We start from the raw sequence: 18,472 nt of genomic DNA on the forward strand, positions 1-18,472 counted from the left end.
TCATTTGATAGCTGGCAGAGAAAGATTTGAGTGTGGTCCATGATGAATATGGGGTAGAAGGGGTTTAAAAAAATGCTTCATTTTAAATTAGTTAAATATCCAACAGGCATTGTACATGTGTCTTACATTAACTTTCCTGGGGTGGTTTTTCCAGAAAAATTTCATTCTTTGTTTTGTGTGTTCTGGAGAACACAATGCTGATCTAGGTCAAGGAGAATATCTGGTAGGTGCTTCTGCCCTTGAGATGCATTACATGTTTGTAGTATTTATTTTATTTTAATTAAAAATGCAGTTTTCTAGCCAAGGTTGGTCAATGGACTTGTTTTTCTGCTGTTGCTAGGCAACATTTTCGGCCAATCTTTGCCAAAATAGAAGCATTATGTGGCTAGGCTAGATTCTCGCCCACCAGGCCACTTTAAGAGTTTACAGTTCAGGTAGACCAAGAGGCTAGAAGTTAAGATGTGAATGGAGACAGCAAAAGGAAAAAGAAAAAGGCAATGAGTATAAATAGTTTGAGAGGCATGAAGGAGATGGAGAAATATATCTGAGGTGCACAGCAGATGGATCTCTAATGGGCAGCTGTTGAAGGCACAAAAGAGCCTTTAGCAGGGAAGAAGCAGGACATTATGGAACAACTCTGTGTGCTTTTTCTGTTTAATATCCTTTCCCCTTGCAACCTTTAAAGGTTAAATGTAAAGGTAAAGGTACCCCTGACCATTAGTCCAGTCGCAGACGACTCTGGGGTTGCAGCGCTCATCTCGCTCTATAGGCCGAGGGAGCCGGCGTTTGTCTGCAGACAGCTTCCAGGTCATGTGGCCAGCATGACTAAGCTGCTTCTGGCAAAGCAGAGCAGCGCATGGAAACGCCGTTTACTTTCCCGCCGGAGCGGTACCTATTTATCTACTTGCACTTGTCATGCTTTCGAACTGCTAGGTTGGCAGCAGCTGGGACCGAGCAACGGGCGCTCACCCCGTCATGGGGATTCGAACCGCCGACCTTCTGATCAGCAAGCCCTAGGCTCTGTGGTTTAGACCACAGCACCACCAGCGTCCCCTTTAAAGGTTAGGGTTGTCCATTGACCTGAAAAGTCTCAGACAGGCCTGCTCCCAAGGGTTCAAATCCCCATCCCCAGACATAAAACTTGCCTGTTGACCTTGGGCCAATCACAACCTCTCAGCCTAAGCTAACTCACAGGGATGTCTGTGGGGATTAAATAAGGAGGGGGAGAACCAAGTATGCCATCTTGAACTCCTAACTGTAAACCACTCTGTGATCCTCAGGTGGAGGGCAATAGAGAAATTTAATAAATCCTGTTAAATAAATAGAACCTGAAGCCTCATACCAAACTTCGGCACTGGCAGAAGATTGAGTTGAGCAGGCAAGCAAAGAAGATCTCCTAGTATTTATGCCAGTCATAGTAAGCCCAGAATTTATTTATTTTTTACTGTTGACCAAATGCAGTAGAAGCTGGAGAGACACTCATTCCAATCTCTGAGCCCTGGGTGCATGTAGGAGCTTGCTTCAGCATCAGACCATGATTAAACACCCAGAGGCTCTGGCTCACATACTGTAGTTATGCTGCTTAGTAGGAGATTACATGGAACATGCATTTTCAGCTTCCAAATTGTAAATTAAAGTATACACATGCTAGCCTGGGGAAATTTCCTGATACAGTGGTACCTCGCAAGACGAATACCCTGCAAGACGAATTTTTCATAAGACGAATGCGTCTTGCGATCTGATGGTGACTCGCAAGACGAATTCATTCTGTGAAAAATTCGTCTTGCGAATCGCGGTTTCCCATAGGAATGCATTGAAATTTAATAAATGTGTTCCTATGGGCAAAAAAAGAAATTTCAATGCATTCCCATGGGAAACCGCGATTCGCAAGACGAATTTTTCACAAAATGAATTGACTCGCGGAATGAATTAAATTTGTCTTGCGAGGCACCACTGTAGTTGTGTGGTTTTAAAATTCAGCCTCTTTGCCCCTCTGCACACCTTTTGACCTACATGACACAACTCCTTTCAGTACTTCAGCTCTGTGCCCTCAAATAATATGTGAATTTGTAGTCAAATTATTTAAAAGGTTTCATGACTTATGATAGTGGTACACTTTTCTTAGCCGTAATTTAATTTCCACTTTGATTTACACTCATGGGGTTGCATTTCACATTAAAATGTATTTTTTTCTTTTTATAAAAAAAGAAATCTAATTACACAGAGGTTCATTTATGTAACTATAATATGAAATAAATTATATAGAGGTCATTTATGCAACCATAAACTTTTGATTGTGCCAAGTACTACATCAGAGGTTAGGTATTTGCATTTTCTCTACACACTGAAGCAACCTCATTACTGACGATTTACTTAAAAATTATGATTAGTTAGTCCCCCCCCCCATTTTAAAAATCTATGTCCTAATAGTTTCTTTTTTTCATGGTCAGAATTAATAGGAAACATCAACCTGACTGTTAATTGATGTTATCTTATGTTTCTTTCATACATAAATACTGTAAATACATATTGTACATAAATATTGTGCAAAATATTGTAATTGAAAATATTTTTAGAAGTGTAAGAAATCATTTTGCATCATTATCTATTTGCTAAGGGAAAGACTGAGGGCTCAAGGAGAAGGGGACAACAGAGGACGAGATGGTTGGACAGTGTTCTCGAAGCTACAAACATGAGTCTGACCAAGCTGCGGGAGGCAGTGGAAGACAGGAGTGCCTGGCATGCTCTGGTCCATGGGGTCACGAAGAGTCGGACATGACTAAACGACTAAACAGCAACAACAAGGTCCTAATCCAATCATGCCAGCACACAGCAGCATGTACTGGTGTGTATGAGGGCATATAACAACTCCAGCCCCAAATATGCAATTGGAGTCTTAATGACTATGATCAAAAAGTTTAACAAATTTATTTTAAGCATCTTTCCCCTCTCTGTCTGTCTCCTACACATATATTAGGTCCCATATCTACCAACCCTGCTACAACATACAAAGTTGCCAGGTTGAATGAATGAATGAAACTTTATTTGCGTCAGCCGTTGGCCATAGCAACGCAAGAACATTACGATATACACAGAACAAAATAGAAAGTCGATGATATAAAACACAGTTCTGCATAACAGTGGTCAAAATTCATCGGCTGATGACCTGAGCCACAAACTAATTTTAATGAACACCCTTATCAGAGTGCTTTGTAAATTGATAGTCATAGCCTTTTATGCCCTTCCACATCCATTTAATGTTTATTTAGATTTATATATACCTTCTGTTTTAATAATTGTAGCTTTCCAAAATGTTTAACAGATTTTAATTTTTTGTACCCCACCCTACTTATGCTGGTCTATGGCCATAATAAAGATTTGATTGATTGATAGGTCCCTTATGCACAATACATTTAAAGCATTCTTACAGAACTTTAACAGATATGGCTTTCCCCAAAGCATTCTGGAAACTGTGAATCGTTACGGGTGCTGAGAGTTGTTGGGAGACTCCTATTGCCCTCACAAATTTTCAGAGTTCCCTGGGAAGAGGGATTCACTGTTAAGCCACTCTGAGAATAGTCAGTCATACTGTGAGGAAAGTGGTCTAACAAATCTTATCACTCTTAACAAATTACAGTTCCCAGAATTCTTTGGGGACACCATGAATGTTAAAGTAAGAAGAGAGCTGTGACTGTATGGTGAAGTTGTGGCCATACACTGATGTTCCATCAGACACTTTAGAATTTAGAATGGAAATAGATTTCCATTCAGTCATTCCCCCCCCCCCCATTGCTTTCCATCAGTGCCTTGAAATAAAGTAAAACCTCAAATAGATGCAGTGTCACATAAATACATTTAGAATCAATTATAAAACACTAAAGGAGATCATAGGCTAATAATAGCTAATGTATAATGATATCATTTCTACTCATGACACAAGGTTAATCACCAACGATTCCAGCTAAAATAGCCACAATAACAACAATTTTATTATTCAAATGCCAAGGAGAATACAGGAGTTGTTCCAGGTATGGTTCTGTGCCTGTGCAGACCAACTGGAACATTCTAGATCTCAGCCCAGGAAGCTGGTATTTGTGCCTCCTCCCCTCAAGGTGAGGTATCTGATCAGTTGCTGCTTACCCTTCAAAAGGTGGGGCAAGCCCTCTTCGGCTGAGTTCCTTTTATAGCCACATCCCAAAACAAAATCTAGAGGGACACTGGAAACAGGGCAAGGAGGAAGGCTGGGATGACCACTTAAAGAGCACAAGTTAAAGATAGAGAACATATTTCTTTTGTCTCTGTGCATCCCCACATTTGGTTCACCAACCCGCTTGGTGGAGGGCACTGATGTCCCCAGGAAAAATAAAGTTGAAAAGCAAATGAAAAGGGATGGATTTGGACTGGCAGAAAAAGTTGCTGAAGGTTGACATTGGTTCAGTCAGAATGAACATCATAGGAAGGGGGGGGGAGTTGCTAATAGCCTATTAGGATGGTAACAGATTTATTAACGGTAGATTTCTGTGAGGAAATGAGGAAGCTGATGCTTAAGAGTAGGCTTTTCCTGGTCTCCATCCCTGAGCCAGCACAAACTTGAGTGTGCAATTATCAGCTTGAGGAATAGCATGAACCATTTAATTAGTGTCTGCTACCCAAGTCATGTTTACGATCTCAGTGACCCTGGTCTCAGCATCTTAGAGGAGTGACACTATCTGGCGAACTTAGTTGGCAAGGTGCTTTGTTGATGGTGCAAACCAAAATGAAGCAGGGAGAACCTGCTATGATGAGAAAGTGTCGGCATCCTCATACCTGCCTTTCTGTGAATGACACACAACCACAAAGATGTCCAATGCCACACTGTGGACTTGGGGAGGAACTGCAGCCTGTCCAGTATAGGTTCAGGCATTGTCACTTCTGAAAATACCTCCACTGAGACAGGAAACAGTATTTCTGGGCATGGGAATCACTGTAGGTAGAATTGTTTGCAAAGGTGCCAAAGCATAATAAGCAACAGAAACAACCACAGCAGCAGAAAGTTGTTGATGTCACTGCTTGGCCACTCATACATTGCCTACTTTGAGGAAGGTTTAGAAATTAACACAGGTCCTGGGGCAAGGAGCAATAGGGGATGTACAAATGGACACCTTAGATCAGGCATCCACAAACTGCGACCCTCCAGATGTTTTGGCCTACAATTCCCATGATCCCTAGCTAACAGGACCAGTGGTCAGGGATGATGGGAATTGTAGTCCAAAACATCTGGAGGGCCAAAGTTTGGGGATGCCTGCCTTAGGTGTTAAAGAATGATACTGGGCAGCTTTTTCTGTCTGCCCTCAAAAGTAAGGCTACAAAGATGGCTGTCATGTGATACCTGCTGTTCTTTCCCACAATGATGCCCCCCGATTACAAAAATCTACTGAGTAAATTTCAGGAAATGTCACAAATTCAGCTCATGCTCTTCTCCCAAATAGACCAGAAATTATCACGTCACAGACGATTTCAGGTCAATGCCCCACTAAACGTGGAGATATTTACATTCCTTAGTAAATAGGCTCCTGTGGGCACCAGTTGTCAGCTAGATCTCTAGAATGTTCCCAGGGGCGCTTTATGCTAGCACAGAACTCATAGGTAAGAATGCACAGAGACCACAAAGAAGAATAAATTTGCCACTCTGTCCCTCTTACTTTCTCCTTGGCTAATGTGAATTGCTATAGAGAATAGCAAGGGCGTAGCCAGGATCAAAACTAGGGGGGGGGGGGCAAGCCATGATCATTCAGGGGCGGGGCCACAAAGTGGGAACGTGGGCGGGGCTACAGGGCCAGCTGGCCTGGTGACATTGTGGTGGCGGCAGCGGCGGCAGCGTCCACCTTGTGCTTCTGGGGCTGGAAACGGCGGCGGCTACCCTGCTTGGCTGGAGAGGACGGGAGGGTCGGGCAGGCAAGAGGGGGTGACAGGATGGGCGAGGGCAAGGCAAGGCACGGCCGCAGTCACGACGGCTCCGAGGCGTTGCTGCATATCAGCATAATATTTCAACCATGTTGTGGGTTCAAGCCCCACCTTAGGAAAAAATTCCTGCATTGCAGGGGGTTGGACTAGATGACCCTTGTGGTCCCTTCCGACTACAATTCTATGATTCTATTGATATATTGCCATAGCATATGCATCATTCTGCTTTCTTGAATTGTCCTACTCCTAGGCATAGCAGCCAACTCCTAGAGGCCTAGGTGCCTCCCCCCCCAATTACTAGTAAATACCGTATGTGAAAGAGTCATCCCCCCCATGTTGATGGGCTTTCTATGTGGGGCTTATCTGCCCCCCCCATATTTTATTAAGAATGGAAGAGGGAGGGAAGGAAGGAAGAAATAGAGAGAGGGATAACTCATATTTGTGGGTGCCTCTGGGTGACGCTGTGATGCTGGAACTCTGCAGCAAGAGGACGGGAGGGTCGGGCAGGCAAGAGGGGGTGGCAGGGCGGGTGAGGGCGAGGGAAGGCACGACCGCAGTCACGACAGCTCCGAGGCGTTGCTGCATATCAGCATAATATTTCAACCATGTTGTGGGTTCAAGCCCCACCTTGGGGGAAAAATCCTGCATTGCAGGGGGTTGGACTAGATGACCCTTGTGGTCCCTTCCGACTACAATTCTATGATTCCATTGATATATTACCATAGCATATGCATCATTCTGCTTTCTTGAATTGTCCTACTCCTAGGCATAGCAGCCAAATCCTAGAGGCCTAGGTGCCTCACCCCCCCCAATTACTGGTAAATACCGTATTTGAAAGAGTCACCCCCCCATTTTGATGGGCTTTCTATGTGGGGCTTATCTGCCCCCCCCCAGTATTTTATTAAGGATGGAAGAGGGAGGGAAGGAAGGAATAATAGAGAGAGGGATACTTCATATTTGTGGGTGCCTCTGGGTGATGCTGTGAAGCTGGAACTCTGCAGCAAGAGGATGGGAGGGTCGGGCAGGGGAGAGGGGGTGGCAGGGCAGGCGAGGGCGAGGCAAGACAGGGCCGCAGTCTCGATGGCTCCGAGGCGTTGCTGCATATCAGCATAATATTTCAACCATGTTGTGGGTTCAAGCCCCACATTGGGGAAAAATTCCTGCATTGCAGGGGGTTGGACTAGATGACCCTTGTGGTCCCTTCCGACTACAATTCCATGATTCTATTGATATATTACCATAGCATATGCATGATTCTGCTTTCTTGAATTGTCCTAGGCATAGCAGCCAACTCCTAGAGGCCTAGGTGCCTCCCCCCCCCAAAGAAATTACTGGTAAATACTGTATTTTAAAGAGTCCTCCCCCCCATGTTGATGGGCTTTCTATGTGGGGCTTATCTGCCCCCCCCAGTATTTTATTGAGGATGGAAGAGGGAGGAAAGGAAGGAAGAAATAGAGAGAGGGATAACTCACATTTGTGGGTGCCTCTGGGTGACGCTGTGATGCTAGAACTCTGCAGCAAGAGGAAGATACCGGTACACCTGTACAGGAGCCTTGTAAGCAGCTTTCTCTCTGCTTGATTTACAGCAGGCACGTCCAACAGGTAGATTGTGATCTACCAGTAGATCACTGGATGTCTATGGTAGATCACTGCTAGATCACTGGCACCCCTAAAAAAAGCTCACCCAAATTTTTCCTCCTCCCTAAAAAAAAGCTGAACTATGACCTGAAGCCCTAAACAAAAATGGGCCTCCCTCCCTCCTAAAAGAAGCTCAACAAGTTTGACCTAACCCCCCCAAAACAGGGCTTCCCTTCCTTAAAAAAACTCAACAGCTTTGACCTGAACCCCCCAAAAGGGGGTAGATCACTCCCAGTTTTTAACTCTGTGAGTAGATCAGAGTCTCTTGGGAGGTGGCCACCCCTGATTTACAGTATACAGATGCAGGAGGAGGGGCAGACTGGAACACCAATGCTTTTTATAAACATCACTGTGTCTATCAAAGCTTATTATTCACTTCCTTTTAGCCTTGCAGGGCCACCTTAGTCAAATTGAATCCTCTGCACCCTCATTAAATCGCCAATAGAACTGTTAATGCGATCCCTGAATGCCCATTAACAACTCCCACTGAATTACAATAGGGTGAATAGGGTGGACCTTGCCTGAAGGGATATTCTGCTCCATTGTCTTAACTGCTTAAGTACTGGTAGCCACTTTGCTTTATTTATTTGATGTGTTTTTGTTACAGCTGTGTTCCCGCCCCCAGCAAGTGGAGAGCTGCTCTTGCTAAAGCAAAGCCCTTTCCACTTCAGTTTTTGGAGGGGCAAAGTATTGGTTATGGTCTGTAAAATACAATAATTTTTTGCTTCTGGGGGGGGCAGCTGCCCCCTCCTGCCCCCCCTGTCTACACCCATGGAGAATAGTGAAGCTATAGCGAATAGTGAACACTGGTGAGGAGGGGGGAAGGACAGAGAGAGAGCTAGAAAGATTGAGAGCGGGGAGGGGGGGGAAGCTTCTTAAATATTTGGACAGTCTCAGTGCCAGCGTGCGCAGAGGAAAGTAAGACAACATGAGAGTAGAGGCACTTAAGGAATTCTATTTCTGTACATTCTGATGCTCATTTATCTGAACTGTACTTCCTAGACAAAATGGCACAAATCTGAAAATAATTAGTCTTAGGATTTTGCACTTCTCCGAATTTAGCAATACTTTTTTTTTTTGCTCATGCATACAAACACACACACACACACAGAGGTATGCATGAACTGAAACACACACACAAAAAAATCTAAATTCATATTTGATGCTAGAATATGTACGGTATCTAAATTTGGTATCTATTAAAAATAATATGCACTTAATAAATTTTGTATAATATTTTTAAAATTGTTGATTGATCTGTAAACCAGGTGGGATGGATTTATTAATACAAATCCATGATTATATGAAATTGGCACAGACCTGAAATAGATTCAGCCATCCATCCAAACATGAGCAGGGAACAGGAGAGGGAAGGAAAGAGAGCTAGAGAAATGCTTTCAGAAGGGGGGGGGATTAGTAGTAGTAGTGAAGATTTGTGTTGTGAAGAGATAGAGTGGAAAGGAATGAGACAAGACGATGGAGGCCCTCCTTCATCCCAGTCTCTCAGCCATGAAATTTCCATTTTATCTCTTTCCATTGGAATTTCTATCCCATCTTTGAGACCAATTCCCCAAGTGGCTTACAAAAAATCTGACGTATACACGTTCTCAATATTCCACCCCACCCAATGGGGCATGGCAGGGCAATCTGAATCAGGATTGATTCTAAACTGATGGGGCCACCAGTGGACTGCTTATTGCATTGGAGACACAATTCTAATAAACTGTCCCTGTTCAAGTCACACGTTAAGAAACATAGCCCCGAATGAGGAAACAGCAGACTACCCAGCATATCGTTAGATGGGGGCAGATGCCTGGGTCTGGCAGGGCTCTGATGAGTGCGTGACAGAGGCGGGAAGCCTGGGGATTGACTTTGGAGAGCAGGGCAGTGATTTATGGAATTTGGCACAGGCTGTGAGGAATGGCGGAAGAGGAATGGCCAGAGCCGTCAGAGGTTGGGTGTGCAGGATATGTCAGAGGAAGGGGCTGTTCAGGCGAAGGACAGACCAGTTGAGTCCTCACCACCCACTGCCCCAGTGTCTTCTAGAACCAGGAGGGGCTCGAAGAAAGAAGAGCAGTGATATTTTCCATGTAGGAGAAGACAAGCTGGGTTTGTGTGGTCCCATTGTTGCTGCAAGTGCTCTGCAGGGCACAGACCTGGGAACAGCTGCTTGGGGCCTAGAAGTGTCTGTGGGGGTGGACCATGGGAATTTCTGTGTGCTTTTGTCAATTAAAAAGTAAATTTCAGACGTGTGCCTTCCCTGGCTGCTGCCTAGGACACCAGCTTATTAAATGTGCACAACTTCAGAGGGCGTTTAAATCCGTGCTTGTTGTAGCCTTTCTTGGGGCTGACAAGTTTTTAAATAGCTCTTCATTCCTGGCAACTTTGAAGCAGCAATGTATATTAAATTTCCCTACACTTCATTGACTCAAAACATTTTTTCTTTACCTCTTGATTACCGGTTAGCATTGGCATGCTAGAAAGAACTCATGAACCGAAGAAAGCAAAACAGAAGATCTTCTAAAAATATATCTTTAAGAACTCCATTGCCACATGACAGAATTGTAATAGCCGGCTTGCTCTGCAGAATTTATAATGTCTCTTGTTTTTCTGTAATGGCCTACTTTAAGCAGTAAAACAATTACATACTAAATAATGTGATGGGCTGCTTTAGCTAATGTACTTCCCGGATGAGATACTTCTAATATTAGAACATTTCCAGCCTCTATTTTATTATAAAGCCGTTCACTAGTGGACACAATCCAGTGCATGTTTAAGCCTGTTGATTTCAATAGGTTTAAGCATGTTTACAACTACGCTAAATTATGGCCTAAGGATGCAAGCATGAATACTTAATTGGAAATAAATTCTTTGGGGAAAGGCCAAGCATATGCTCCAAATGTACCAATCTGCTCATGATGTCTACTAGATAATTCTTAAAAGTTGAATGTTGAATGATACATTTCCAAAATATATCTAATTCACTGCTATAGTATTAGATTTTTTCTTTTTCTTTTTTTGGAGTAAATACCTAGTCATTTAACTTAGAATGTAAGAGGAGTCCTGATGGGACAGGCCAGCCAGAAGCAGGGCACGAAGGCAATAGCTTCACTCACATTGTAGTTCCCTAGCAAGCTTGTATTGACTGGTGATGTGTCTCTGAACCTCTGGCTGCATTCAAGAGTAGAATTTGTATGAAATTTGTAAAATCCTCAAGTTCTTTTTACAGTGGTGGCAGAAGCAAAACACAATTTGAAGCTGAGGTTTCCAAAATGCATTGGGCCATGTCACACATCAGCTACCTATGTCATAAGTGTCTATGTCACCCTGAGGAACTACGCTTTCACACAGAATAAGCAAGCACAACCAATATTCATCTTAGAAATGTTGCAAGGTATAGTCAAGTGAAAATATATCATTGAGGTAGATTAGCCTTTAAGTTCCCTATGTGCCTCTATACTGAAGGCTCAGAAGGAAACACATTTGGAATCCTCACCTAAATGTCAATTTAAAGGTATCTTAGAAATCCAATACTTTCAGTGAAAATAATGAAAGCAAAAAAAGCCTTAAACTTGTTATTTATTTAAGCAAAGCAACCTACCTTTCGAGAATGGATTTCTTTCACATACAATGGAAGTAGAAATTCAGATATACCTTCAAGTCGAATTCCTTTTTTGGTGACTCTCAGATTCCCCATTCCATCCTAGAAGCAATAATATACAAATGTGTGTATATGCCGTTGAGTTGGGAAGCTAATCACTATATACAATGCATTACTTACTCCCATCAAACCTCAGGTTTAGAAGGTTAATGCTAAAAGCAACGTAAGTGCAGGGGGAAGTGAGTATGCCTGTCTGATTATGAGATGATTCATGACATGAATGCACATTTGTCACAATTTTTGATAGGCACATTGCCTACTGGCAACATACTTCAAAACCTTCAACACACATTTCTTTGACATGTACCTCTCTATAGTCTGAGCTACCTAGTTCATAAAACTCTAGGCTTTCCTCCTTTATAAGACTAATATGGATTGGGCCCATGTTTATCTGGAAATGTGGAGTTACCAGGAGGGAAGCCATCTGTGGTCTGAAGATTCGAACTTGCAATTATGTGAAAAGCTTGTGATCAACAGGAATAGCATACTACTCCATAGTCTATATGAGATTTCAAATTTAACGTTTTGCATAAAATCATAGAATTGTAGAGTTGGAAGAGACCCTGAGGGTCATATAGTCAAAACACCCTGGAGTACTGTACAGGAATCTCGACTAATTCATACGTTGACAGGTGACCATCTAACCTCTGCTTAAAAATCTCCAAGGAAGGGGAGTCCATCTCTCGTGGGAGTCTGTCCCACCGTCCAACAGCTCTATACAAATGTCAAAGGATTCTCTCAGATTCCCAATCAATAATGAGGTTCCTGGCCACTTCACTCAGAAAATGGATTTGCCACAATTACTTTGGAGCACACCAGGCATAGTAAATGCAGACAGACCCATGTTCATGGACATAAACTGGAGAATTCCTGGTACATATTCTGAGGGGTTGTTGTTTTTTAAACAAAACAACAGCATGGAAATCTTTTTCACTATTTGTCTTTTCACTGTGGGAAAATTCAGTGTAACCACCATATAAACTGTGAAGTTGCACAGTGAATTCTTTTGGGGATAAAACAGCGTGATTCCATGCTGTCTTGAACTCCTGGGAGGTCTGGTGAGCATGCTAGATAAACATGCTAGATAAATAAGAGCCTATGGAAGGACAATGGTATTTTATACAGTGTGGCTCCCTCAACTTGCCTATCTATACAAGGCAAGATTGCTAGGCAGAGGACATATGTGTGTGTTTTTTAATGGTGAATGTCTTGTTTTTGCCAGGCAGAGGGTTACAACACATAAGGCGTGTTGCTTTTAGACACCCCTCCTGCCTGTATGAAATGCTGGCAGGTGTCAATCATTACATGTCCAACTGTTCATCAAATGTTCTCTTACCGTTAAATATTACTCCGTAACTGGCACAAAATATTGTTAAATGTGACACAACAGAAGTTCCTAAACTTCTTTCCAGGAAGATATTGGGCATGCACTCTCCGTTCACAATGGATGATAGTGAGATGCAACACACCGCCACGTAAACTGAACAAGGATAGAGATCCACTCATGGGAACGGGGAGACCAACATCTAGAGAGTCACTGGTTTCACATCCCTGCCCTACAACATGTTCCCCAGATTCCTATGCAATTCCCTGGGATTCCTTGTCAAACACGTGGAGGTTCCTTGGTAGATTTTGTATGGTAAATATTCCCAGAAGGTAGGAAGTTTGAAACCACATTGCAATTTACTATGGCAATTGCATGTCAGCCATCTATACAGTTAAGTACTGAACACCATTGCATGCCTGATATTAAATACTGTTGGATCCCAATATTCAGACAAGTGTAACATATAGATATACTGAGCACACAAAGAATATGTGGGAAATTGTCAACATCAAAACTGCTCTTTGTTGAGAATCACTGGTAAGTACATTGATTTCAACTTTAAAATACACAGCTTCTCAACAATGATTCATCCTCCATTCTCCACTAACGCCTGCCTACTGAGACTGAAGAGTTACATTATGAGGACAATTTCTCCAAAGCATATCACACCAACTGAAATAATGAAATGTTTTCTAGAATAAAATATTAGCACAGAGCTTCAAATACAAAATATTTAAAATTTAATAGGGTGAATGAATTGGAGCTCGGTTTAAACATGAGAAGAAAAATGCAACTCTCTCCCTTTTGAAAATAACATTTTTTCCTGTGTTTGTGAACAGCAGAACTTTACGTACATCTAATACAAGTAGAACAGTAGCTAGCCACATTGAAATTATAATGGTCTGTACATATATGATTTTCCACCAGAGGTCATGCTGATCTTCCAACATGGGTAGGGGGCATGAAATAGCTGCCTTGCCTCTAACAATGGCTAACTGGGTTGCCAACTCTCTATGGCTACAGGTAATCTTAAGCCTGAGGTGATCAGGCTGCTGATGAAGCCAAGGCTAAAGACAAAAGGAGAAGAAGTGCAACTACAGAACCCATAAACTGACTACAGCACCTTGCATTCCATGCCCTGAGAGCTTAGAGGTGGAGGGAGGCAAGACAAGCTAAACAGAGCCACAATGTTAGGAGGGAAAAAGACAGTCATCCACACCATATATTTAAAGCATGTTTAACACCCATTAATTGACTCCTAGAATTGTAGAGTTGGAAAGGACCTCAAGGGTCATCGAGCCCAACTCCCTGCAATGCAGGAATCTCACCTAAAGTATCCATGACAGAAGACCGTACCAACCTTTACTTAAAAATCTCCAAGGAAGGTTCACATAGTCAGATGATCCGGGGGTCAAGAAAGCCGAGGGTCTAAGGTCATAAGAAGCAAGAATCAGCAAGGTCTGGTTAAGAACGACCAGGGTTGTTTCCAGCAACTGACTGAGGCTGGAAACCCTGCTTAAGAAAGCTGGAGCCAGCTGGTTCTCATCAGGAGCAAGGAGGCTGATTGGCAGCAGGTGGAGTCACTTTGCCTTCTGCTCCTTCAGGCTGCTGCTCAGCAGGTGAAGCCAAGCCCTAACCCATGACAGAATCCTGAGGACCCATTTGAATGGGTGTTAGATGTGCTTCAAATATATAATGCAGATGCTATTCATGAACTGTGTCCTTTTGGGACAGTTGGGATCCCTTTTGAATTTCATTTTTAGTGTAATATTGGATCACCTTAAGCACCTACCCATGTTAAAAACACTTCCTAAGTCCTTGATCCCAAGTAACTAGTTCCTTAACCTACTGCCACCAGACAAGTATGGAGGTCTCTTGCTTGGGCAGGGTGGAAGAGCATCTCTTTTGCTTTCACCATTCCCAAGGACAGCCTGATGGAATCTCCATCATTTGAGCCTGTGCGCTACTGGGGGAACAAGACAGTTTAATAAAAGAAAGAGTGAGGGCAGGAGCGCAGACACTGGGAAGGATTGTAGGTTTGCCCACAGAAGGCTTTATTCTAAAAAGGTGTTAAAAGGACAATGCTAATTGAACTGTTCTCCATTTGATGACTGTTCAAGTCAGAATAGCATCAGGTCCAAGACTTTCATTATTATAAATGGTTAGAAAGGAAAGATACCCTGTTATGGATTTAGTAGATGTATTAAATCCAGCAGGATTTAGATTTATTTAATCTATAGGGATACACCAAGATCCTTAAGAAAGCTATTTCCTCTCTCGTGAAAAAGCGATCAATTATGTCATGAGAATGCAACAAATTGAAAAATAATGTGGTTCAAGGAATTCAATCATGCTACTCATGCTAACACCAGGGAACATTTAAGCTTTTGGGTCTGGGGGGGAAAAGGGAAATGATAAGCATTTTAAGGACCCATCAAATGGATGTAATATATACAACTGCAAATGTGAAATGAACATGGGATATTTTTTAAAGAAGCAGAAGATTATTTTGGCGTGGGGCAGACAGAAGGAGGACAAGTTTAATTCTTTTTAGTCAGCACATTGAAAATCCCTTCAAGCAACAAAGGTATGTGGAATGCCTTAAAAATGTCACTTTTATTTATCCTTTAAAATGTCACCTTTATTTATCCAGTAACCCTAACTGAATGAAGTAGTATTTTATACACACCATAAGACAGAGCTGATAGAAGAAGAAGAAGAAGAAGAAGAAGAAGAAGAAGAAGAAGAAGAAGAAGAAGAAGAAGAAGAAGAAGAGGAGGAGGAGGAGTTTGGATTTGATATACCGCTTTATCACTACCCGAAGGAGTCTGAAAGCGGCTAACATTCTCCTTTCCCTTCCTCCCCCACAACAAACACTCTGTGAGGTGAGTGGGGCTGAGAGACTTCAGAGAAGTGTGACTAGCCCAAGGTCACCCAGCAGCTGCATGTGGAGGAGCGGAGACGTGATCCCGGTTCATCAGATTACGAGTCTGCCACTCTTAACCACTACACCACAGTGGCTCTAGACAATCTGGGGCAGGTGAGCCTTGATGGGAACTCTACGCAGGCCACCTACTATATCCCTCTGTTTTCTGGGTTGGAACATGTCCTCAGACTATGATAATGCCTCTTTTTCTTCTTCTTTTTTGCCAAGATGGAGGATGGAGTGGAAAGAGCTGCATCAGTGGTTCCATGCACTCTTGCCTATGGCACAGTCCACTAATGACATCATGAAGCCCTTGGAAGTTTACCAGTCAGGGAATATGGCCCTCAGGAAATGTCCCCATTCCCCACACCTGGTTCTTTGTAATGTCTGGTTTGAGCCTCAGGGTGGCGCCACTTAAGGCTACTGAACTCCAAATCCTATGCTCTGCACACTCCACAATTTTGTCATGGTTGTTAAAGAAAACTAGAAAAATAGTATTTTTGAAAACAATTTTAACATGCAAACAACACAGAGGTGTTAACTGGGATGAAATGTTATAAAACAGAGCTGAGCTGCCACTTGGAGGATAACAGGAATCAGTGAATAAATGCACTGTTATTACGGTAAAACAAAACTACTGGCCTGACACGCTCCAAGAAAATGCAAATAACAACAACTTGGGAAACAGCATCTATTTGTTTCTTAGGAAACCAAAGGTTTTAACAGGCAAATGCGAAGAGTATGAATTCTAATGTTAAACTGTGGACCTGATACAAATGGCTGAAGAACAAATAGCTTACACATGGTTAATAGGCACAAATCATGTACACTAGAGATAGCCCGCTGTTTCCCCATGGACTCGATGCTGTTCCCAAAGCATATATATATATATATATACCCACTGTTTCTCTTGCAATGTTTTTCAGTGCTTTCAAGTTTCAAGTTGTATTAAATAGCCACCTTCCACACTGGAATATTCTGTGGCCTACAAGTAATGTAAAATAAATGATACTGTGTTTGTGTACACGTGCTCCATAAATGGGAAGCCGTTACTGTAGTGTGAAAATATACTTCTGGAGTTGAAAAATACTGGAGGTGCCTATTCCTTGTCAACACTGTTCTTTTTCTTCCTCCTCACCCTGCCGCCATTTCTTGTGAAATCCTGGGCATCTCAGGAACTGCCTCAGGATCGGCAGACTGTCAAAGAATTCCACAATTGCTTATTTAGTGTCTGACAGACCTTGATACCAGAATGCTAGCTTCCCGCCCTCAAAATAAAAATAAAAATCAATACTAGGAAATCATTTGATGCTGGGTAACATGAATTATTGCTTTTGTGTTTTTGTGTAATCACAATACCTTTGGAAATGAAATCACACACCGCCCATAATTGGTAAGGTGCCAAAGCCAAGGCTTAAAGTTCTCATTATAATTTGAGAATTCATAAAGTAAAAAAAGATAGATAAAAACAAGCATGAACCAAAAAGTGGGAGGGGGGGGGGATTAACCACCTCTAGCATTATGAGACCCCTGGAATTTTAACTAACAAGACCTTGAAGATTAGAAAACAGCTTTGGCCTAGTAGATTTTAATGGTTCCAGATTGCCAGTTTTCAAAATGTACTCATGTGTAGGTTCAACATGTATAGGTTCAACATCACACATCAAGGTTAGTGGCGATAGAAAGGGAAGAACATTTGCAGAAGTAAAACGCCACACTGCACTTGTCAGGAAATTGTACCTGTGGGTATTTAGGAACATTGTAAAATACAAAATATTGAAAAGGCTCTAATCATACCTTCTGCCCTTAGATCACATCATCCTAGAAACAATATTCTAAGTGGGTACATGGCATTGATGCACATGAGAGACTTCTGTACAGGCTCATAGATAGCAATAATCTTCTGCCATGTTGAGGGTATGTTTAAAGGAGGCCTCTGAACAATGTTTTGAGTTTGTCCTCTGTTCCCCATTGAAATAATACCTCAGATTGTAGTTCTGAATCTTTGAAGGGCTGATGGCCCTTTCAAAATGCACGAATGAACCCAGGTTTGTGTAGTGCAGTGATGGGGAGGGGATGATGATGGGCGAAAACTCCATAAATGTGCAGAAATATCTTAAAATTGCAGGTCTTAATTTATGGCCTTAGCTTTGCATTTCAGACCATTCCACTCTCTTCTTTGATATCCCAGACTACCATTGCATTGGGGGTAAGGACAGTGATGTGCCTGAATCTTGCACCTTCAAAACTAGACCCAGATTTTCTCCTCCCTTTTGAAGTGGAGACACACAGTATACAAAATATACCAGTATCTAAAGTTAGATGTCAAGGCACTCTTCTTTGGAAATTGATTCCATGAAATTAAAACAGAACCTACTGCCAAGCAAATGTGTTTAGGTCTAAGCTACACAAAAACATACATCACCATCTAGTGAATTACTGGATGACAAATTGTTTGCAAGTTAAAACAAGGCATTCTGGGTCTTCCAAAGAGTGAGAAACAAGTATAATAAAACACATCTTTTATCTCAATCTACTAAATAAGAGCAAGAAAGTCCCTCCACTTTCTCCAGCATCGATAATTGCTAGGAGGATATTATTTATTATGGGTATTATCCAGCCACAGTTAAATACAGTTAAGGGCCTAACAATAGCCCTATTTGGGTGTTCAAGCAACATGTGTGGATGTGTATGGGCTCATGTGCTGGCCCTACCCTCAGTATCCTGAAACCATGTGCACCACCCCTAACCTTCTGCCACTGAGCAGGTAGACCCAAAGGGGACTTCTAAACGTGTTCAGATGAATGTGCTTATCAGCCTCTGTATATTTTATTTTTGTGGATACATACACATGCAATGTTAATTCTGCCCTAATTCACACTGAGTCCAATGGGATATAAGTAAGTGCTTAACTCTCCCATTCAAATCAATGGTACTTTGAAGGATCAATGACAATGCAAGTTTACCTTGCATTACA

The 18,472-nt window shown here is 42.3% G+C and overlaps 1 protein-coding gene across 3 annotated transcripts in view; it reads right to left on the reverse strand.

Annotated features, from left to right (window-relative positions):
• SGCZ (sarcoglycan zeta) overlaps nucleotides 1-18,472 on the reverse strand; it is a 190,529-nt gene that overhangs the window by 108,257 nt on the left and 63,800 nt on the right. For 2 of the 3 annotated variants that reach the window (XM_035112879.2, XM_060278819.1), the window contains exon 2: nucleotides 11,183-11,284. The exons of the other annotated variant lie outside the window; for it this stretch is intronic. In XM_035112879.2, the coding sequence (XP_034968770.2) occupies nucleotides 11,183-11,284 (102 nt within the window). The remainder of the gene's footprint in view (nucleotides 1-11,182; nucleotides 11,285-18,472) is intronic. 3 annotated transcript variants of the gene reach the window in all.

This window comes from Zootoca vivipara, chromosome 9, assembly GCF_963506605.1.
Source record: "Zootoca vivipara chromosome 9, rZooViv1.1, whole genome shotgun sequence".
Classification (NCBI taxonomy): domain Eukaryota; kingdom Metazoa; phylum Chordata; class Lepidosauria; order Squamata; family Lacertidae; genus Zootoca; species Zootoca vivipara.